The sequence below is a fragment of the Schistocerca nitens genome, chromosome 9 (assembly GCF_023898315.1).
Source record: "Schistocerca nitens isolate TAMUIC-IGC-003100 chromosome 9, iqSchNite1.1, whole genome shotgun sequence".
NCBI classification, from domain to species: domain Eukaryota; kingdom Metazoa; phylum Arthropoda; class Insecta; order Orthoptera; family Acrididae; genus Schistocerca; species Schistocerca nitens.
In genome coordinates this window covers 122,804,870-122,829,698 of record NC_064622.1, presented here as the reverse complement: position 1 = coordinate 122,829,698, position 24,829 = coordinate 122,804,870, and the positions used below count along the sequence as shown (strand labels likewise).

The 24,829-nt window shown below is 44.7% G+C and overlaps 1 protein-coding gene across 1 annotated transcript in view; it reads left to right on the top strand.

The window, feature by feature from the left end:
• LOC126204048 (odorant receptor 43a-like) overlaps nt 1–24,829 on the top strand; it is a 43,639-nt gene that overhangs the window by 2,342 nt on the left and 16,468 nt on the right. Inside the window, exons 2-3 of the mRNA XM_049938472.1 lie at nt 3,938–4,037; nt 18,013–18,114. Of these exons, the coding sequence (XP_049794429.1) occupies nt 3,938–4,037; nt 18,013–18,114 (202 nt within the window). The remainder of the gene's footprint in view (nt 1–3,937; nt 4,038–18,012; nt 18,115–24,829) is intronic.

Sequence of the window (24,829 nt, the reverse complement as noted above, 5' to 3'; positions counted from 1 at the left end):
TAACGTGTAAAACTCTATTTCACGTGAACTGGACACGTGGAACGGTTTAGATTAAATTAAATAAATAAAACATGCATTCTTACGATAAAATTGAAAACTCTCTTTCAAAAATCTACCTTCATTCAAATTTTATGTGCAAAAAACACGTTTTCAATGAGTATCTTTTATGTGCGCCACTTCTATGTATCAAACTGGTGCGTATCGGTTTAATTTTTTTAACACTGTAGACAAATACATGTAATTGATGGTCGTCCTGTTTTTAGATGGAAGCTTGATCCTTTGCCATGATAAAAGCAATATGGCTCGAGAGACAGTAACAGAAAAACCTATACCCGATCAGTCGTTGCCCGAACCAACAAAAATCTACATCGGTTGCGAAGCTAATGTCAATATTATGGCAGAGTAAAAGTTGGGAAACAGAAGGAAAAATGCTCCTATCGTAGGAAAAAAAAAGGCGAATAGGTTCCGGGTGAAAAAAGGATGGAACTAACTTCCTGATTTATCTAGCAGCTTCAAAGACGTTTAAATCAAAACATCTAGCCATATTAGTGCTTTTTTATGAGTTAACCCTACATCTCGAGCGCAGTGATCTCTCTTCGGCCCGTCCCCAGTTCCATGTACGTGCTTCTAGAGAGTGGAATCCCTCTATAATAGGAAGAATCCGACAGTCGGGGTGAATCTATAATAAGAGAATCTATAATAAGAGTCCAGAGTGGACATATAAGTTTCCTAGACTTTTTTTTGTCATATTTCACGACATTGCATGCCATGTTGGATGACATGATGGCACGTGTCATGTTATACGGCATGGCGTCATCTATGTTGCTGCTTTACTTGACGAAGTGCATTATACACCGAAGCGCCAGAAAAACTGGTGTAGCCATGCGTATTCAAATACAGACATATGCAAACAGGCAGAATATGGCGCTGCGGTCGGAAACGCCTATGTAAGACAACAAGCGTCTGTCGCAGTTGTTAGATCGGTTATTGCTGCTACAATAGTAGGTTATCAAGAATTAAGTGGAACTTTCTGGCAGATTAAAACTGTGTGCCGGACCGAGACTCGAACTCGGGACCGTTGCCATTCGCGGGGAAGTGCTCTACCAACTGAGCTACCCAAGCATGACTCACGCCCCGTCCTCACAGCTTTACATCGGCCAGTACCTCGTCTCCTACCTTCTAAACTTTACAGAAGCTCTCCTGCGAAACTTGCGGAACTAGCACTCCTGAAAGAAAGGGTATCTGCCAGGAAGTTTCATATCAGCGCACACTTCGCTGCAGAGTGAAAATCTCATTCAAGAATTAAGTGAGTTTGAACGTGGTGTTACAGTCTGCGTGCGAGGGATGTGACACAACTTCTCTGAGGTAACGATGAAATGTGGATTTTCCCGTACGAGCATTTCAGGAGTGTACCGTGAATAGCATACATCAAAACCTTCGGCATCGCTATGACCGGAAAAAGATCCTGCAACAACGACAGCAAGGACGACAAAAGAGAATCATTCAACGTGACAGAAGTGCAACCCCTCCGCAAACTGCTGCAGATTTCAGTGCTGGGCCATCAACAAGTGTCAGCATGCGAACCATTCAACGAAACATCATCGATATGGGGTTTCGGAGCCGAAGCCACACTCGTGTACCCTTGATGACTGCGGGACACAAAGCTTTACGCCTCGCATGAGCCTGTCAACACCGACATTGGACAATTGATGACCGGAAGCATGTTGCCTGGTCAAACAAGTCTTGTTTCAAATTATATCGAGAGGATGAACATGTACGGGTATGGAGACCACCTCATGAATCCATGGACCCTACTTGTCAGCAGCTTAGAAAAGAGCTTGAAGTGTCGACGATTCATGTCGCACGAAGACATACAGCAGGCAATTACGGACTTCTTCATGCAGCAGCACACATTGTTTTACTAAATGGCTGTCTTCAACCTGTGGCGTCGATGGCATGATTGCCTAAACGCTCACGGCGATTTTTCCTGTGTGGCCTACTGATTCTCGACTTACGGCCTTCGATTGGAAACATTTTGATTGCCCCTGATATTTTAGTTGGGTGATGTTTGTGAGCTGTTTGGTGGTCAGAAAATGTGCTATGGGAGCTGTTACTTCTCAGCTCTGAGGTTTCCTGAGTATCTCGTTTTAAAGTTCCTGCATTATTGCCCTACGTACACTGACTATCAAGTGTGGGATGTAAAAGCATATATGCTTGTCTTGCTGAATTTGTCTGCAGATGAACCGTATCCGAACTTTTTCTCTATTCTGCGTCCTACAACAGGTGAACATTATATCTAGTAATTTTATCTGCAAACACGAGCACTACAAGAGCAGCAATACCAAATCATGAAAAAAAAATTTGGAAAATTGTTTACGTGCATGCAAAACATTAGTGGTTCTATAACACTTTCTTGGACCACAGCCAAGCTTTCTTTCGTTCCTGTTGCAAATTTACCGTTTAGTGTAATCCTCTCGGTCCGTCAGTGAAAGTCGAGCCACTAAAACATGCGTGATAACATTCGATATGTTTGTGTCCTGGTTGTTAGCGTACATTGTGGTGTAGTATCGAGCAACTTTTGGAACTCATGGACCCAGGACCTGGCTGTGCACCTGCATCTAATGTTTGCAAGATACTACACTATGTTAGTGAAGTATGATGTATTGCAGATGCAACACGTTTTCTGAACCCGTGATGATTCTTTGAACGGAACATCATACTCTTAATATTCGAGCTTAATACATACTCTACGATTTAGAGACAGACGAACGTTGTGGATATCAAACTGTAATTCTGTGCACCGGTTCTTCTCCTTTTTTGGAAACATAAATGAGATGTGCTCTTTTTCAGTCGCCCAAGATTATTTGCCGCGCAAGAGTCTCAAGAAATTGGATTTGGTGACTCTTTATGATATTCAAGTGCGTCTAAATTTAAAATGGTGCGCACTAGCTAAACCAAAGAAACGAGTAACAGGTCTATAGTCCAGAAAAAGATGCGCCGATCCGGCTCTATTGATGCTGCATTAACTGACGAGAACAGAGTGCCATTGCGAATGGCGACAGAATAAGCTTCCGCCATATTTAAAAATCATTTAACTTCCGTATGAAATACAGTGGTGCGTGAAATTCGAAATGTGCTTAATATGAGTGCTGCATTAAAGATTAGATGATGCACAGCTCTTTCATGAATACTGTGATGAATGCAGGGAAATGTAACACAGGAAAGATCTTCATCTGAGAAACTTTTATCATTATTGTAGCAGCAAGAGAGAAAAATCTGACTTAAGTGATCTTTATACTAACGATAATATGTATTACAGCTTATTAGAGATTACCTTTCGTGTAATGTATATGATCCGTGCCTGTGAAAATTCGGAACGGTGTAAAGCAACCACTTGCTTCGGTCAGAGCCTCTAAATGTCGTATCGTGGAATTAATGAAAGGGAAAAAAAAGGAAGATTAATGTTTAACATATCTTGAGCAGCCTTTCACTACACAATTTGAATTAGATTTCAACAGTTCACATTTGTTAGGATGCTGAAAGACCGTGTCTTACTTGCGTGTGAGTTTAATTCCCATATTTACCCACATTACATACAGACTGCATTTTATCCTCTGAGTAAAGCTTTATAACAGTTGAATTTTATTGTTTTGTCCGGCCATTTTTATATGTTCGTATTATACTGGTAATGCATGTCTTTCATTAGCATCTCAGTATGTTATTTTCTAATGTTCTATCTTTCCGTTTATATCATTCAGACCACGTTGATGTTTAATGTTGTAATTTACGATTTCTGTCCGACAGTATTATTTATCCTAATGAAATTATTGTGGTACTTCTTCCATCGGAGCTATTTTCCCTATTTCTATGCAACCATGTATTCGATTCAGTGAACGAGTATAACTATATGTTATGAATATAGGAATTCTGTTTGCAGGTACCTCAAGTTCGTCGGGAAGGCGATGGATCCAATAGCCATGACGCAGGTTGTCTTCAGTGTCCTGATCGCTTGCGTCACACTGTTCCAGGCCACATATGTAAGAGCCCTGTTTTCCACCTGTGTCCAATGTATATGCAAACTATCATTCTTTCAAGACAGTCACAGATAAAACAATAATTCCCCGGTCACAATAATCTTAAGGAGGATTAATTGATGAACGCCCATGTCACTTGCTGGAATTACTAATGGCAATTAGTAAAACGAAAGAAGCAAAATATTGCTTTTATTAGTTACATTAGCAACCAATGTTGATTTAACTGGATATCGAAGTGTGACATAGCTGCAGAGGATGATATGAAGTTAACCTTCTGGTGGCCTTGCGAAAATATTCTGTAACTGATGGCATTCAAGCAGTAGTCACGACAATCATGGATTGTTCTTCTGTTTTAAAAACAAATACTGTAGTCCATTAAAAGCTTTTCCGGCATTAACAACTATCGATAAACGGATGGTAGTATCAGAATGGGAAGGAGACAAGCATTTGTGTATTTCACCAATTTTCCACTTATATACCCGTAATTTGAAACTTCAGGTGTTCGTTGATTGTTTTACTGTTGCACAAACCTAAATATCATATACATCTGTGCTAAGTTTTTCTCAGTTTAATTATGTGTGGCAGAAACAAACATTGTATTACGCAGCTCTCCCAAGGTAACATTTCTAGCGGAATAACATTTGTAACTGTAGCCACATGTCATAGTAAATGAATTTAGGGAACGCTTTCAGTATTTCTACAGCTAACTGAATGAACGGCCGTTATATCCAAGAAAAATCATCATGGATAAAATAATGTTTTATTTTAACGTTTCATTTTCGACCTGACAGTAAAGCCTTCAGGATGTCAAAGATGGGAACTATGTTTTAAAATAGGTAATTCAGCTTCTATAGCTTTGAGTCAGCATGCAGCAAACAGTATCATCTGCAACAAGACAAATTCATCTCGTTATACGTTCCCACAGTCACATCCTCATTGGGACTAAGTTTATTCAGGTCTAGAACCAAATTGGTCATCAATACTAGATTTTTACCATGGAGTAATCATCGTTATCGTCATTTGTGGCTCCGTTCTTTCATTCTACTTTAAAAAGTTATTTATACGTTGTAGAACAAGTTATAATACACACCATAACTTGGTTAAGTCATTCAGATTGCACGAACAGAATTAGAAGATGAATCTGCCACAGTTTCCGCCAGTTGTTTTAGTGAAATGTTACAAGAAACCTTAAGCAACTGTTCAACAACAAAGATAGCAAGCACAGCGCGACAGTCACCAAATAACTCTCACTAAGTCTCATAAAAACTCTGCATACATTTTGTATTTATTAGTTGCTAGGTTTGTTGCTCATTTCATTCATTGTTAAATACTTACATGTCCTCGTCTATGCTAATCCTAGTTTTACTATTCTCCAGACATAATGTACACATTCATGCCTGTGAGAGTGTGTAATTATTCGATTTCTAACGAAATATTTCTTACTGATTTCTGTCGTAGGTGGAAGAAACCGACAAGTATCAACACCGAATTTTTGGTAAAGCTAAAAGTACGAGCCCAATGTACTTCATACAGATATGCAAATTCTAAGACGTTAGCAGAAATATCAGAGTTATAAATCCCTAGGTGAAACTTTAAATATGAACTGAAATTTTGTTTCTGCGATGAATGAAGACCAAGGATTAGAGTAACAACATTCTTGCGTTTCATTTTAAAATAGAGGTTCAAAAAAGGATGTGGTAATTTTGTAAAAGGGTCTGAAATAATTTCCATTTTCTCTTTCATATACCTATACCAAAAGTTTGTTGGTTCCACAAGGCCCGCTCTTGGACCTTGATGACTACACACAAAGCACATGGAGCTAACCTCATGAATTTTGTAATGGTGTTGGCCGTGTACAGTTGGAATAATAAGGGACCCCTGATACTGTGACAGGTGACACGTACGTAAGCATCCTGTCTGATCATCAGCATCCATTCATGTGCACTGTGCATTTCGACGGATTTGTGCAATGTCAGCAGTACAAAACGACACCCCACACGTCCAGAATTGCTACCGACTGGTTCGAGGAACACTCTTCTGAATTCAAACACTTCCGCAGTCCACCAAGCTTCCCAGACGTGCACATTATTTAGCACATTGGCGATGCCTTGCGACGTGCTGTTCAGAAGAGCTCTCCACCCCGTCGTACTCTTACGGATTTGTGGATAGCCCTGCAGGATTCATGGTGTCGATTCCCTTCAGCACTACTTCAGACGTTAGTCGAGTCCGTTATACGTCGTGTTGCGGCACTTCTGCGTGCTCGCGGGGGCCCCTACACGATATTTGGCAGGCGAACAAGTTTCTTTGCTTCTTCAGTGTATATTGTGCACTTAAATTGCCTTTGGCCCTTAACGGCGCCGCATGCGATGACGTAAATTTTTCCTTTCATCTAGGAAATTCATGTTTTAATCACTGATGTCAAAGAAATTTAGATTTTGGCAGTGAATTCATTTCCAATTTCACGTTATTTTAGAAGTCTTTTACAACTCCTTAAATGTCTTACTTCTACAGAGGGCATCTAATGTTATTCCTATATTTACTGTTTCCAAGACTCATTTCCATACTCTGCACTTACTACTTCTCGTGTTTTATAACAATTGACTTTTGATTCGTAAAGCCTATTTTGTCGTCGTAGAAAATATCTGCTATTCTTGTGCTTTGATGTAGGCGTTGTTACTTCTGTTATAAGATAATATCGCTTTACAATAGAAAGTTTCCACCTTAGCGTCACTACATTGGTGTGGATAAAGAATGTTTTAAAGCGATTTGGTGACAGCAGCATTTAGACGCTGGTCAAGGACCTGAGGCTAAATTCGTTTCCCGCCACGTTATTGCTTTCCTGACAAGACACTAACGAAGGTTAATTTGGCAGCTACTAATACACTCCTGGAAATGGAAAAAAGAACACATTGACACCGGTGTGTCAGACCCACCATACTTGCTCCGGACACTGCGAGAGGGCTGTACAAGCAATGATCACACGCACGGCACAGCGGACACACCAGGAACCGCGGTGTTGGCCGTCGAATGGCGCTAGCTGCGCAGCATTTGTGCACCGCCGCCGTCAGTGTCAGCCAGTTTGCCGTGGCATACGGAGCTCCATCGCAGTCTTTAACACTGGTAGCAAGCCGCGACAGCGTGGACGTGAACCGTATGTGCAGTTGACGGACTTTGAGCGAGGGCGTATAGTGGGCATGCGGGAGGCCGGGTGGACGTACCGCCGAATTGCTCAACACGTGGGGCGTGAGGTCTCCACAGTACATCGATGTTGTCGCCAGTGGTCGGCGGAAGGTGTACGTGCCCGTCGACCTGGGACCGGACCGCAACGACGCACGGATGCAAGCCAAGACCGTAGGATCCTACGCAGTGCCGTGGGGGACCGCACCGCCACTTCCCAGCAAATTAGGGACACTGTTGCTCCTGGGGTATCGGCGAGGACCATTCGCAACCGTCTCCATGAAGCTGGGCTACGGTCCTGCACACCGTTAGGCCGTCTTCCGCTCACGCCCCAACATCGTGCAGCCCGCCTCCAGTGGTGTCGCGACAGGCGTGAATGGAGGGACGAATGGAGACGTGTCGTCTTCAGCGATGAGAGTCGCTTCTGCCTTGGTGCCAATGATCGTCGTATGCGTGTTTGGCGCCGTGCAGGTGAGCGCCACAATCAGGACTGCATACGACCGAGGCAACACCCGGCATCATGGTGTGGGGAGCGATCTCCTACACTGGCCGTACACCACTGGTGATCGTCGAGGGGACACTGAATAGTGCACGGTACATCCAAACCGTCATCGAACCCATCGTTCTACCATTCCCAGACCGGCAAGGGAACTTGCTGTTCCAACAGGACAATGCACGTCCGCATGTATCCCGTGCCACCCAACGTGCTCTAGAAGGTGTACGTCAACTACCCTGGCCAGCAAGATCTCCGGATCTGTCCCCCATTGAGCATGTTTGGGACTGGATGAAGCGTCGTCTCACGCGGTCTGCACGTCCAGCACGAACGCTGGTCCAACTGAGGCGCAAGGTGGAAATGGCATGGCAAGCCGTTCCACAGGACTACAGCCAGCATCTCTACGATCGTCTCCATGGGAGAATAGCAGCCTGCATTGCTGCGAAAGGTGGATATACACTGTACTAGTGCCGACATTGTGCATGCTCTGTTGCCTGTGTCTATGTGCCTGTGGTTCTATCAGTGTGATCATGTGATGTATCTGACCACAGGAATGTGTCAATAAAGTTTCCCCTTTCTGGGCAATGAATTCACGGTGTTCTTATTTCAATTTCCAGGAGTGTAATTACACAAAATCGGTACAACATTTCGCGAATAGCTATGTTAAACATTTCAAGGTAACAGAAAAAGATGCCGATGACCAGTGTTGTGACATACGTAGCTTACTATCGGAACCATCTGTGTTTTTGTATTAAAACTGTCGTACAGAAGACGACGGAATCTCCAGGCGGTATGCTGTGGCACGTGCTCGTGAAAAACGGCGAGCAAACGGACCAGTAGAGACCAGTCTTCGTAAACAGTGGCTTTATTAAGATTTTGGGGACGAAAGATACGTCTTCAGAAAATTTAGTTTTTCTGGAAATCCCTTACAAGAAGATTATTAAACAGTCAGGTCCCGTCACCGAACAGACTATGGAATACACATGAGGGAATAGATGTCAAACCCAAATATTTTTGTAGGGTTTTAATAAAGTACGTTACACGTGTCGTTACACGCTAACAATAGTGGCGCGTTGTCAGAAGACAGCACATGTTTCTGGTGTCCTACAGATATCATTCCCCAGCTGTACGGTTAACAGGTGCACCGCAGCGTGTCTGAAACATGGTGCAACAACTGGAGACATAATAAAGAGATAAAGTACGCAGGGCAGGATGATTATTGTGAGTAAAATGTCTAAATTTCACACAGATTTACAGTAATGTACCAGCCGTACATGGAACAAATGCAGTGTGGCGTCCAACCGTTGTGACATGTTGCCAACAGTGTCATTAAAGACTCACAGACGTGGGTGATGCTATACAGTGGAGATATCGCAACACGCAATTTCTGTCGTCTCGCCAAGATGAAACAACGTTTTGGTGAAAGGAGATTTTCTAATGACAAGTATTTTCACACAGTGGTTCTCAAATGGCTCCGTGATCGAGGAAAGTGTTTTAAAAGTAGAGGAACTGAACGACTGGTAGTAAGTTCCAACCATTGTTTACAGAGACATGGTGAATAGCTATGACGAAAAATGGTCGTGAATTTGTGTCACTTTCAAGTGTAGTCCAGCATTCAACACACTGAGGTGACGAATATCATGAGAGAACGCTATGTACATATACAGTTGGCAGAAGCATGGAGCGCATATTCTATAAAAGGGAAGTGCATTGGCGGAGGTGTCATTTGTACTCATGTGAATCATGTGAAAAGCCTTCCGGTGTGGTTATGGTTGTGCGACTGCATGTGCAGTGGTAGTTAGAGCGATACGCATGGGGTATTTCAATTCGGGAATAGGTAGCGAATTCAATATTCCGATAGGCACTATGTCGAGAATGTTCCGAGAATACCAAATTTCAGGCATTACCTCTCACCCTCTCCCCACGGACGAGCCAGTGACCGACGGCCTTCACTTAACGACCGAGAGCAACGGCGTTTGCTCAGTGATGTCAGTTCTAACAGACAATCAACACTGCTCGAAACAACCGCAAAAGTCATTGTGGGAGGTATCACGAACGTATCCATTAGTTGAATGCAGCAAAATTTGACATTAATGCGCTATGGCAGCAACGACCGACGCGTGTGCGTTTACTAACAGCACGATATTGCTTGCAGCGCCTCTCCTGGGCTCGTGATAATGTCGGTTGGAACCTAGGCACCGGAAAGATCGTGGTCTGGTCGGATGAGTCCCGATTTCAGTTGGTAAGAGCTGATGCAAGGATTCGAGTCTGGTGCAGACCCCACGAAGCCATGGACGCAAGTTGTCAATAAGGCACAGTGCGAGCTAGTGGTGGCTCCATAATGCTGGTTGTATTTACATGGAATGCAGTGGGTTCTGTGGACCAATTGAACTGTTCACTGACTAAACATCTATGTTCGGCTACCTGTAGACCATCTGCAGCCATTCATGTACTTCCTGTCCCCAAACAACGATGAAATTTTTACAGATAATAATGCGCCATGTCATCGGTCACATGTTCGCCGTTTGTTTGAAGTACATTCCGGACAGTTTCGGCACATGATTCGACTACCCAGATCGCCCGACATGAATTCCGCCGAACATTTATGGCACACAATGTGGTGGTTAGCTCGCGCAAAAATTCAGCACCGGCAACACTTTCACAATTACGGACAGCTATAGACGCAGCAGACCTCAGCAATTCTGCAGGCCGGCCGCGGTGGCCGAGCGGTTCTATGTGCTTCAGTCCGGAACCGCGCTGCTGCTACGGTCGCAGGTTCGAATCCTGTCCCGGGCATGGAGGTGTGTGATGTCCTTAGGTAAGTTAGGTTTAAGTAGTTCTAAGTTCTAGGGGGCTGATCACCTCGAATGTTAAGTCCCATAGTGCTCAGAGCCATTTGAACCATTTGAACCAATTCTGCAGGGGCATACAAGGACTTGGTGAGTCCTTGCCGCTTCAAGTTGCTGCACTACGCGGGTGAAAGGAGGTCGGACACAATATAATGATGATATTCCATGACTTTTGTAACTTCGGTGTAAATGTGATTAGTCCCTAATTAATACCAATCAGCTGCTATCCAACCAGAATAGAGAAAGTGGATCACTTATGAAGCACATATACTAACGTAGATGATAGGGAACATTTAAATAAATAATAAAGACATAATGACCATTAAAGTCCAATGTATTAAATAATCCTCTGGGATTGTAATGTAACCTACAACGGTTAGTTTAATATTTGATTATAGGTTTATTTAAATAAAAGCACGCAACTAAATTCTAACGGTGGCCTCACGTCGATTGTTAATACAACACAACATTTATTTAAGGTAGAACAGAATTACTGATTTTTAAGGCAAGCAAAGCAATCGCAGTTAGCAGCAATTGCAGTCTAAATGCTTGGAGCCGAGAAAAAAGAATCACTAAAACCAGCAGTAAAATTCCACAGTTCAACAGCTGCGTACATGTCTTTAAACGGTATAAGATCTCCTGAAGTTGGGAAATATCTCTGATAACATTCTCAGTTCCCAATTATTACATTATGATCACTGCCCACCGCAAGGCTGAACGGCTACTGGTGGTGTTGCGGCCTCTTGACGCTGTAAGGAAAGAACGTAAGAGGAAGCGAGACGAATGGGAAATCATTACAGCGAAGATACGGGCGGCAAATACGGAAATCCACTGATGTAAGCGGTTTTGACAAAGGACACACTGTTATGGCCCTGTGGCTGAATACAAGAATCTCAGAAACGACGAAGCTGGCCGCCTGTTGGCTTACTACTGTCATGAGCATCAATGGAAATTGGTTGAAGGATGGTGAAGTAACGAGTAGGACGTATAGTATTGGACGACCACGTCTCATCGCAAAATGTAAATACCAGAGGATCCCCCAATCTTGAGTCCAGGGTAGGTAGAGATCTGTGGCAGGTCTGACAACAGAGTACTGGTGGAGGCACAAGTGTTTCGGAGTGCACCGTTCAAAGGACATTGTTGAACATGACCCCTACGTGTTCCTATGTCGGCCCAACGACACCGTCAGTTATGATTGCAGCATCAATAAGTTTTCGCCGTGGTTGAATAGAGACGTGTCTGCCTGTCGAGTGAATCGCATTTATCGTTACACCTGGTTGATAGTTTGGTCCTTAAACGTCGTCTTCCAGGAGAATGGCTGCGTAAGACATGCACCGAGCCATTGATGCAATCTGGTGAGGGCGGAATTATCTATGGCATACACCGAGTTGGGTTTCCATAGAATCATTTTTGGTGATTGAATGACAGCAGTGAACTACGTGAACATTACTGAGGATCAGATGCATCGCTTCATGCTTGAAGTCTGCTCCTGCGAGGATGATATCTTCCAGCAGGATCACTGTCATTATTGCAAGGTCGGAGTCGTGCTACAGTGGTTTTTGGGGCACTACAGTGAACTCACACTAATATCTCGACCAGAAAATGTGCCTGATCTGCTCCCACTGGAACAAATATCGGGCACCAGCTGGGTCTCCGTAAACCACTGTCCCGTAATTTGTGGATTGCTTGACCTGTGAGCAGGTAACTGGTGCCACATACTTCTAGAATCTTGCGAAGGACTTGTAGAATCCATGCCAAGAAAAATATCTGTTGTACCGCGTTTGAAAAATGGAACCACATGCTACTTAAACATGTAGTCAAGATGTATTGCTTCAACGCTATATAATCTGTCACGAACAGGTGGACACCGAAGTAAGTCCGAAGTAGCACACATATGTCCCAGCGGCTCTGTGGTCACACAACATCGTCAAAAACGTTTACCAGTCCAACTCTGCATTTACAAAAGTCATCTATTTCTGTCTCACTTGCCTATTCAGTACATAGGTGGCATCATTTCAGGAGCTACAGCCAAAGCATTGGAGTTAAAGTCCTACGTTAGTAAAATGACAATATTGCATATATATAGTTATCGATATATTACAGTGTCACGAAACAAATATTTGTATTGAAGGGTTTAATAGCATGGGACTCTCATGCTGACGATAATCAGTTGTGTACATAAGTATTAATCTTAAATGAGATTTTCACTCTGCAGCGGACTGGGCGCTGATATGAATCTTCCTGGCGGATGAAAACTGTGTGCCGGGTCGAGACTCGATCTCGGGACCTTTGCCTTTCGCGTGCAAGTGCTCTACTAACTGAGCTAACTAAGCACGACGCACGCCCCGTCCTCACAGCATTACTTCAGCCAGTACCTCGTCTCCTACCTTCCAAACTTTACAAAAGCTCTGCAGCGAACCTTGCACAAGTAGCACTCCTGAAAGAAAGGATATTGCGGAGACATGGCTTAGCCACAGCCAGGGGATGTTTCCAGATTGAGATTTTCACTCTGCAGCCGAGTGTGCGCTGATATGAAACATCCTGGCAGATGAAAACTGTGTGCCGGGCAGAGACTCGAACCTGGACCTTTGCCTTTCGCAGGCAAGTGCACTTCTGGAAACATCCCCCAGGCTGTGGCTAAGCCATGTATCCGCAATATCCTTTATTCCAGGAGTGCTAGTTCTGCAAGGTTCGCAGGAGAGCTTCTGTAAAGTTTGGAAGGTAGGAGACGAGGTACTGGTGGAAGTAAAGCTGTGGGGACGGGACGTGAGTCGTGCTTGGGTAGCTCAGTTGGTAGAGCACTTGCCCGCGAAAGGCTAAGGTCCCGAGTTCGAATCTCGGTCCGGCACACACTTTTCATCTACCAGGAAGTTTCATATCAGCGTACACTCCGCTGCAGAGTGAAAATCTCATTCTGGAAACATCCCCAGGCTGTGGCTAAGCCACGTCTCCGCAATATCCTTTCTTTCAGGAGTGGTAGTTCTGCAAGCTTCGCAGGAGAGCTTCTGTAAAGTTTGGAAGGTAGGAGACGAGGAACTGGCTGAAGTAAAGCTGTGAGGACGGGGCGTGAGTCGTTATTGGGTAGCTCAATTGGTAGAGCAGTTCTCCGCGAAAGGCAAAGGTCCCGAGTTCGAGTCTCAGCCCGGCACACAGTTTTTGTCTGCCAGGAAGTTTCATATCAGCGTACACTCCGCTGCAGAGTGAAAATCTCATTCTGGAAACATCCCCCAGACTGTGGCTAAGCCATGTCTCTGCAATATCCTTTCTTTCAGGAGTGCTATTTCTGCAAGTTTCGCAGGAGAGCTACTGTAAAGTTTGTAAGGTAGGAAACGAAGTACTGGTTGAAGTAAAGCTGTGGGGACGGGAGTGAGTCGTGCTTGGGTAGCTCAGTTGGTAGAGCACTTGCCCCCGAAAGGCAAAGGTCCCGTATTCGAGTCTCGGCCCGGCACACAGTTTTAATGTGCCAGGAAGTTTCATATCAGCGTACACTCCGCCGCAGAGTGAAAATCTCATTCTGGAAACATCCCCAGGCTGTGGCTACGCCATGTCTCCGCAATATACTTTCTTTCAGGAGTGCTAGTTCTACAAGGTTCGCAGGAGAGCTTCTGTAAAGTTTGGAAGGTAGGAGACGAGGTACTGGCAGAAGTAAAGCTGTGAGGACGGGGCGTGAGTCGTGCTTTGGTAGCTCAGTTGGTGCCGGCACGGTAGCTCAGCGTGTTCGGTCAGAAGGTTAGCTGCCCTCTGTACTAAAAAAAAAAAAAACTGAGTTAATCGATCAACAACGAACTTAAACGGATGTCTTACGACGTCCGCCCCGAGCAGAGGCAACGAACGAAAGCGAACAAAATGAGATTAAAAAAAAAAAGTTGGTACAGCATTTGTCCGCTAAAGGCAAAGGTCCCGAGTTCGAGTCTCGGCCCTGCATTCAGTTTTAATCTGCCAGGAAGTTACGTCATTAATCTTGTTTAACGCACCTCTTGCCATCTTATGACTAAATAGCTTATAACTACTTGTTTATGTGTTCAACAATAATAAAGACTTGTTTATTCTATGTTTCACAATTTCGAATCACATGCATACATTGCGTAATTGTATCATTAATTATAATTTTTATAAACGGTTTTATTTTTAAATAGGATGTATTCAGAAAGATAGCGAAATTAATGCTGTTTTTTTGGTTTGGAAAAAGTTATCGACGGAGTTCAGTGGAATAAGCTGATGGATATTTTGAAAAGGAAAGGAGTTGATTGGAAGAAAAGACGGGTTATATATACGATGGAAACCAAGAATAAGGATTTGAAATTACGGAAGAAAGCAGGATTGGGAGGGACGTTAGTGAAGGTTGTTGCTTCTCCCCTTTATTGTTAAGCTCATACCTGGAAGAGATGGTTACGAAAAGCTAGATGGAAAAAGAGTAATGTGCGTTGGTGGAAAGCGAATAAAAGGCCTTAGATTTGCTGATCATACTGTATTAGTGGCAGAAAATTAAGGAACTCTAAATAAAATACTAGGAGATCTCAATGAAGCTTGCTTGGACGAGGGAAGAAAATCAGTACAGCCAAAACAAAGAGTATGGTGACCGGCAAAGGAAACAGTGTGACAAATATTAAGACAGCACAAGTTAGTATTAACTAAGTTAGAGCATTTAAATATTTTCGAAGTACGATCACTGAAGACCTGAGATGACATCAGGAAGTGAAAACTCGTCTTTTTAATAGCGAAGGAGGCATTCAGTAGAAAGAGATGATTATTATGTGGAAAACTAGATGAAGGTCTGAGGAAAAGACTTGGAAAGTGTTTTGCCTGGAGTGTGGGATCCTGCATGGGGCATAAAGGTAGACACTGAGATGAGAGGGTGAAAATAACGAAAAATTGGAGGTGGGCACGTGGAGGAGTGTGGTGAGGATAAACTGGAGGGAAAGAGCGACTAGCGAAAGAACGTTGGAAATACTCTCCTGGAAATTGAAATAAGAACACCGTGAATTCATTGTCCCAGGAAGGGGAAACTTTATTGACACATTCCTGGGGTCAGATACATCACATGATCACACTGACAGAACCACAGGCACATAGACACAGGCAACAGAGCATGCACAATGTCGGCACTAGTACAGTGTATATCCACCTTTCGCAGCAATGCAGGCTGCTATTCTCCCATGGAGACGATCGTAGAGATGCTGGATGTAGTCCTGTGCAACGGCTTGCCATGCCATTTCCACCTGGCACCTCAGTTGGACCAGCGTTCGTGCTGGACGTGCAGACCGCGTGAGACGACGCTTCATCCAGTCCCAAACATGCTCAATGGGGGACAGATCCGGAGATCTTGCTGGCCAGGGTAGTTGACTTACATCTTCTAGAGCACGTTGGGTGGCACGGGATACATGCGGACGTGCATTGTCCTGTTGGAACAGCAAGTTCCCTTGCCGGTCTAGGAATGGTAGAACGATGGGTTCGATGACGGTTTGGATGTACCGTGCACTATTCAGTGTCCCCTCGACGATCACCAGTGGTGTACGGCCAGTGTAGGAGATCGCTCCCCACACCATGATGCCGGGTGTCGGCCCTGTGTGCCTCGGTCGTATGCAGTCCTGATTGTGGCGCTCACCTGCACGGCGCCAAACACGCATACGACCATCATTGGCACCAAGGCAGCAGCGATTGTCATCGCTGAAGACGACACGTCTCCTTTCGTCCCTCCATTCACGCCTGTCGCGACACCACTGGAGGCGGGCTGCACGATGTTGGGTCGTGAGCGGAAGACGGCCTAACGGTGTGCGGGACCGTAGCCCAGCTTCATGGAGACGGTTGCGAATGGTCCTCGCCGATACCCCAGGAGCAACAGTGTCCCTAATTTGCTGGGAAGTGGCGGTGCGGTCCCCTACGGCACTGCGTAGGATCCTACGGTCTTGGCGTGCATCCGTGCGTCGCTGCGGTCCGTTCCCAGGTCGACGGGCACGTGCACCTTCCGCCGACCACTGGCGACAACATCGATGTACTGTGGAGACCTCACGCCCCACGTGTTGAGCAATTCGGCGGTACGTCCACCCGGCCTCCCGCATGCCCACTATACGCCCTCGCTCAAAGTCCGTCAACTGCACATACGGTTCACGTCCACGCTGTCGCGGCATGCTACCAGTGTTAAAGACTGCGATGGAGCTCCGTATGCCACGGCAAACTGGCTGACACTGACGGCGGCGGTGCACAAATGCTGCGCAGCTAGCGCCGTTCGACGGCCAACACCGCGGGTCCTGGTGTGTCCGCTGTGCCGTGCGTGTGATCATTGCTTGTACAGCCCTCTCGCAGTGTCCGGAGCAAGTATGGTGGGTCTGACACACCGGTGTCAATGTGTTCTTTTTTCCATATCCAGGAGTGTAGTTCCTGAGAGGAGAAAACATAGCTGTAGGTGATAAGGCAAAGGAAGAAGAACTGGATCAGACATTCGTTGAGACGGGAGTGCTTGCTAACAGATGGTTTGGAAAGTATAGGTGGTGGGAGGATATTTAGAGGACGAAGGACATACAAGATGACAGATGACATCAAATGAAGCTGGAATTATACGGGACTGAAGAGGATGACAGAAGGCAGGAGAGCACGGAGAGTTACCATGTGGAAACCTGCCTATGGGAAGAACGCTGTTCCAGATGTTAACAACTTTGTTAATAATAATTTTATAAACATAGTAATAACTTTATTGAGCTCGCCTCACACTAGCGAATGACGCACTGCCTTTAGATTTCACGTAGCATTGCTGAATGCAGTTTTGCTGCTTCCAGTGATTATGTCATGTTTCCATTGCCAGTCTTTTGGCCAGTTCATGCGCTCAGAGGGCTTGCCGCTTGAGTTACCGCAACCTCAAGATTTCCAAATCGCCGACTCACTGTTACATGCGCCCCAGCACCTGACCTGTGCCACTCCGTGCGACGACTGTCAGGCAGCTCTTCCCAACCTCCAATCTGACTCACCTTGTCCGGCCACACTACGCAGCTTGCCAGCCACAAACACTTTGCAAACGCATACAATACTTAGCAGCCTCGCCGTTCGTAACGTCACATCAGATTTGAAACTGTAAGGACAGAGCAAGCCGCTGTGGCAGAGCGGTTCTAGGCGCTTCGGTCCGGAACCGCGCTGCTGTTACTGTCATAGGTTCGAATCCTGCCTCGGGCATGGATGTGTGATGTTCTCAGGTTAGTTGGGTTTAAGTAGTTCTAAGTCTAAGGGACTGATGACCTCAGATGTTAAGTTCCATAGTACTTAGAACCATTTGAACCATTTTTGTAAGGACAGTGAATTACAGTTACGTTGATAGCTAAGTCAGCAAGAGCATTCACGCCGAAAGTCAGGGTTCTTAGATCGTTTGAAACGATGTTATAGTTCGCGTCGTGTCCCATGTTTTCTTACAACTATCATATTGCTCACTGCCACCTTCACATTCAATCACTCTACTCTTGTCGTTTTGCAGAGTGCAGACAGCAACGCTGCCTTCAGATGTGTGGCATTCCTGCCAACACCGGGTGCTCAAGTATTCTTGTACTGCTGGGGAGCTCACGATCTCATGGAGCAGGTAAATGTTCGATCAAGGTGCTGCGTAGTAAAAAAAAATTCTCTATGAATATTAGATAGCTGTTTAGTCCCGATCATAACATTTGCAAACGTAGGTGGATCTAATTTCTGACTCTGATAAAGCATGATTGTGTGAAACTGCTTATTGACAGAAAATGGTGCAACGTATAGCGCTAACGATTATATTCGCGTGAGGAACCTCCCGATAATGTTACTCATATTAATGTAATTAAAGTTGACCGTCAACCTGTGGTGATGTAAAGGAATCGGATTAAGTTTCGTTAACGGAAAAATTCTATTTTGATACTGAGACGTAGTTCAGGCTGAAAATGGCTCTGAGCACTACGGGACTCAACTGCTGTGGTCATAAGTCCCCTAGAACTTAGAACTACTTAAACCTAACTAACCTAAGGACAGCACACAACACCCAGCCATCACGAGGCAGAGAAAATCCCTGACCCCGCCGGGAATCGAACCCGGGAACCCGGGCGTGGGAAGCGAGAACGCTACCGCACGACCACGGACGTAGTTCATTTAAAAGTGATCGAATCAGTGTAAATAAAATCGTAAAGTAATATGGTATTCATGTAAATGAAACGGATCATCAGAGATTAAAAGAAAGACGATCGCCAGCCTAATCGGAAAAAGTTATGCCGAGTAAATATAATATTGTTAATCAAGATAATTAACTGTTACATGTGACTCCACCTGGGACACAATCTGTTTACTAAATTGGATGAGAAACAATAGCACATTCTAGTACGTCTTGCTAAGATAACTATCCATGAGCAACACAAATAAAAGCTTTAAATCTTTTCGCCACAAACTGACTCCCACTAATGAACACTATCTGTATTAAAGTAAGAAATGTAATGTTCGCTACACAGTACCACTTAATAAGGGAGAAGCACAGGTAATTTGAACATGAGGTTGCTTCAGCACCTTACTATAGAAATACAGTAAAATGGAAGTGATTGTTAAATTTTTCTGCTAACTGATATGATTACTAAATGCTTTCATTTGGGTCACATGCTTCATTGCGTTACGTAGAGCTAAGTAAAACATGAGAGCCCTGAATCTCTTACGGTTTTCCTAAGTCGTTGGCAGCTATCTTCATAAGAACACAAACGTGTTTAAAAAGATTACTACACTTCATCAATAATTTCACGGGGATAATTATAGAACTACTGGTTTAACGTCACGAGGGGGGGACCCACATACGGTTCTGTCTACTAATTGGGTACAGAACTCTTACTTCAAAGCAGCCACAATAAAGACACATAGGCAAATGAGAACGCAAGGATAAAAGCACTATTACAAACCTGCAAAATGAAGAATAAATGAGTAGGCCATTGAACGCTATTGGTCAGCAAATATTTCCTGTAACCACAAATATAAGCTTTTCTGTTACTTTAATATTGAGTAAAGGTTTTGACCGGAATGAAAATTAAAGAATTAACTAGGCCTTTTTTCTTCACTAGTTCTTTTGGAATACTGTAGCTATTCTCTTTTATCGGGCATTTAAAGCATTTCGTACCGAAGACTAACGAAACACTCGAGAAATTTCTAGCTCCATAAAAGTAAATAAATCCTGTCAACACAGCGATGATTCTGTAGTTCATTAGTAATTTGATACTCAAATTTATTGCATCACTCGGAATAGGAACCTATCCACTTAAGAGACTTGGAAACAATTAACTTTCTGGATAAAAAGTTATAATTATATCAACAGTTATTTACATTTTAAGTTACTTAGTGGTCCATGCAAATAAATACAACACTAAATTTTACTTGTAGTAAATGTGATGGAGGTGGTGCTCTTCTGTGGCACATATATCAAATCGTCATCTATTGTCATGGCTCTTTACGTATAATTGGCACAGAAATTTTGCGTTTCAGAGCAAAACAATAAATGACACTATCTAGTAACCAACGTACGCCTTCTCTGAAGCACTAAAGAAACTGGTATAGGGATGCGTATTCAAAAACAGACTTATGTAACCGGGCAGAATACGGCGCTGCGGTCGGCAACGCCTATACAAGACTACAATGTCCAGCCCAGTTGTTAGAATGGTTACTCCTGCTACAATGGTAGGTTGTCAAGGTTTAAGTGAGTTTGAAAGAGGTTCTATAGTCGCCGTAAGAGCGATGGGACACAGCATCTCCGAGGCAGCAATGAACTGAGGATTTTCCCGTACGACAATTTGACGAGTGTACTGTGAATATCGGGAATCCGGTAAAACATGGAATCTCCGACATCGCTGCGGCCGGAAAAAAGATCTTGCAAGAACGGGACCAAGACGACTGAAGAGGACCGTTTATTGTGGAAGATGTGCAACCCTTCCGCAAACTGCTGCAGATTTCAACGCTGGGCCATCAACAAGTGTCGGTGTGCGAACCAGTCAACGAAACCTCATCGATACCGAAGGCCGACAAGTTTACCACTGATGACTGCAAGACACAAAGCTTTATGCCTCACCTGGGCCCCTCAACATGTTCATGACTGGAAACATGTTGATGAGTGGAAACATGTTGCCTGGCCGGGCGAATCTCGTTTCAAATTGTATCGAGCGGATGGACGTGTACGGATACGGAGACAGCCTCATGAATCCTTGGACTCTGCAAGTCAGCAGAGACCTGTTCAAACTGGTGGAGGCTCTGTAATGGTGTGGGGCATGTGCAGTTCCAGTGACATGGGACCCCTGATATGTCTAGATACCTACTCTGACAGGCCACACGTACGGAAGCATCCTCCCAGATAATCTGCATCAATTTATGTCCATATTGCATTCCGACGGACTACGGCAATTCCAACAGGACACCACACGTCCGGATTTGCTACAGAGTGGCTGCAAGGACACTCTTCTGAGTTTAAACACTTCCGCTGGCCACCAAGCTCCCCAGATATGAGCATAATTGAGCATATCTAGGATGCCTTGCAACGTGCTGTTCAGAAGAGGTCTCCCTCCCCTCGCACTCTTACGGATTTATGGACAGCCCGGCAGGATTCGTGGTATCAGTTCCCTCGAGCACTACTTCAGAGATTAGTCGAGTCCATACTATGTCGTGTTGCGGCACTTCCGCGTGCTCGCGGGGGCGCCACACTATATTAGGCAGGTGTACCAGTTTCTTTGGCTATTCCGCGTACAGCCGTGGCGTAAGTAATTCTATCTTGATGATTTCCTTGTATCATGTTGCCCGCAAGATGATAACTGTTTTCAAGTTAGCCGTGGACTGTCTCTCTCTCTCTCTCTCACAAGCCGGCCGGAGTGGCCGAGCGGTTCTAGGCGCTTCAGTCTGGAACCGCGCGACCGCTACGGTCGCTGGTTCGAATCCTGCCTCGGGCATGGATGTGTGTGATGTCCTTAGGTTAGTTAGGTTTAAGTATTTCTAAGTTCTAGGGGACTGATGACCTCAGCAGTTAAGTCCCATAGTGCTCAGAGCCATTTCTCTCTCTCACACACACAAAGCCTTGTTATAGTACTTACCTTCAGACATACAGAGTTTCATTATGGAAAGACACCCCTCCAGGTTTTACAGCTGTATGAACCTACGCACCCTCTACATGAACCAATAGAGCAGTTTAACTTACAATCACACTTATAGAACGAAGTATTAAAAATTATATTCACAAACTAATTTTTGTTGAATAAGTGCACTGAAGACAATAATTTACATGTATGATGAATCAAAGAACATTATTACACGGATATTACTATAAGCATAGGAAAGCACAGAAGCTCCATAAGAGAAATACAATCGATACTGAACGGGTAAGAAACGTTTCCGTTGCCTGTCTGGAAACTCTGTGAAACTATTGTCTTTCATAGCCATCTTACTTCACGTAGTGGGAGCCTCTTTGCTACTCTTGGCCGACGTCTCAGAAGGCTCGCGAGCAAGCATGGAACCCGACCATGGCCGCTAGGCAGAGAAGTTACCTCCGTGGGCGTCCACATCGCAATGTGGTAGCGTTGCTTTCGGCTCCACCAGTGTCTCGCTGACCAATGAGTGTTCGTGGCAGTATTATTCGTTTTGCCGCATCGCAGTCCTGCATTTGGAAGTGTATTAGTCTCGCAGTCTTGTCGCTGGCTGCAAAGCAGCTACGTTTCTTTCATTAGGTATTGGTTTTTTTCTTAGATTTCTTGCTGAACTTGTTTGTTTATAGTGTCGTTTCCTCTGTCCTCTTCTTCTCGTTGTAGCCTTCTGTCCGTGCTCATCGTTCTCCTATTGACAGCACCAGGTGAGATGATCAACTTCAGCTTATTTCTTCAGTCGATCATGATTTTTGGGAAGTCCCAATGACTATAGTTTCCTTGGTGTAGAAAGATACGATGTGTGTCCGCAGAATATGGTGATGTATTTCTCCTGTCGATGAAGATGACGGCGGGGAGAGAGACAGAAAGAGAAAGACAGAGATAGATAGATAGAGAGAGAGAGAGAGAGAGAGAGAGAGAGAGAGAGAGAAGAGTAAGACTAGTAGAAAACATGGTGCCTATTCCTCTAGAATACCGTCAGTGGTACTGCCTAATTCATGACTGCCATAACATCGAAATGCCACTCCGTGCAGAACTGTTGACTATTACTCAACATTGCTGCTCATTTTGATGATCCTATGAAACGTATATTTGTCAGCGCCTCTCATTCTTTTACCATCAAAATAATGCTGATATTTACGTAACGTTTCGCACGGAGTCTTACTTGTTATCTCGGGTCTAGCCGTTAAACAGCGTCTGGCATTGTACGATTACAAAAATTTTACGTGTGCTGTTAGTTACAGCTCTAGGAGCTCTGCCTCACGTACTTCCTTTTAGATCTGCATCTACATACCGAGTAATTCGGGTGATTCAGTGTGGACTATATATATCGAAGGACACTGAAAGCATCGTAGGTATGTTCATTAATCGCTGTGGTCGCGGAGTATGACGAAAAAAAAATTATCCTTCTTTCTCCCATCACGTGAAATTATGACTCCGTAAGCAGTCAGAAGGTGATACGTTACCTGATTTGATGTCAGTATGCTGTTTGGCACCAGGCAATGCAAGGTGATTTCTTTTGTGAAGTAGCTGCGGATGTCAAGAATTAAGAAGGTTGAAGTTACCCATACGAAACTCAATGGCTATTGAGAAGAAAGAGAGTGTACTACTGGTAAAGTTATTTTATCAGAATGGCAGCAACAGCAGCGCTGTATGGCGGGAATACTTCCAACAGAAACGGCTGCGAAGAAGCCCCATGTCAATAAATGTGCTAAACAGTAAGTCAAGAAATCTGAAAAAACAGGTGAATTAGGTGGTGCAGCAGGCAGAGAGAGGCCGCCGATTCACATGACAGTTATTGATGAAGTTTCTGTAGCTATAGTCAAACGTGCAGCATATGCCTTTCATTCTGCAGTCACTGTTTGACCTACACTTTGTCATTAAAAGAATCCGGAGTCCTGGCTGAAAATGACTTACAAGTTCGTGGCGCTCTCCATCGGGAAAGTGGAATTCAGTATGGTGTTGGACCACCTTTAGCCTTGATGACAGCTTCCTCTCACGTAGGCATACGTTCAATCAGGTGATGGAAGGTTTCCTGGGAATGGCAGCCCATTCTTCACGGAGTGCTGCACTTAGGAGAGGTATCGATGACAGTCGGTGAGGCCTGGCACGAAGCCGGCCTTCCAAAACATCCGAAAGGTGCTCTGTAGGATTTAGGTCAGGTTTCTGTGCAGGCCCGCCCATTGCGGGGAAGTTATTGTCGTGTAACCACTCCGCCACAGGCCGTGCATTATGAACAGGTGATCGATCGTGTTGAAAGATGCAGTTGCCATCTCCGAATTGCTCTTCAACAGTGGGAAACAAGAAGCTGCTTGGAACAACAGTGAATGCTTGTGCTATGTTAGTACTACGCAAAACAACAAGGGGAGCAAGCCCCCTCCATGAAAAACACGACCATGCCTTAACACCACCTCATCTGAATTTTACTGTTGGCACTACACACGCTGGCAGATGACGTACACCGGGCATTCGCCTTACCCACACCTTGCCATTGGATCGCCGCAAAGCGCACCGTGATTCGTCACTAGACACAACGTTTTTCCATTGTGCAATCGTCCAATTTTTACGCTCCTTACACCAAGCGAGGCGTCGTTTGGCATTTACCGGCGTGATGTGTTGCTCATGAGCAGCCATTTGACCATGAAATCCAAGTTTTCTCACCTCCCGCCTAACTGTAATAGTACTTGCAGTGGATCCTGATGCAGTTTAGAATTCCTGTGTGATGGTCTGGATAGATGTCTGCCTATTACTCATCTTCAGCTTTCGGAGGTCTCTGTCAGTCAACAGACAAGGTCGGCTTGTACGCTTTTCTGCTGTGCGTGTCCCTTCACGTTTCCACTTCACTATCATATTGGAAACAGTGGACCTAGGGATGTTTAGGAGTGTGGAAATCTCGCGTACAGACATATCACAGAAATGACAATCACCTGACCACGTTCGAACTCCGTGAGCTGCGCGAGCAACCCACTCCGCTCTCTCACGATGTCTAATGACTACTGAGGGTCTGATATGGAGTACCTGGCAGTAGGTGACAGCACATTATCAGGGGTTGGTCGCTGCATCGGAGATGACCAGGAACTTGGTACTGGCGGTTGACCCTCGCTGCGTTATTTTGTTCTCCTTCGGAGAGAATATTAAACTCTGACTGTTTGATCACTAGGACATTCAGCCTAAGATTGGACT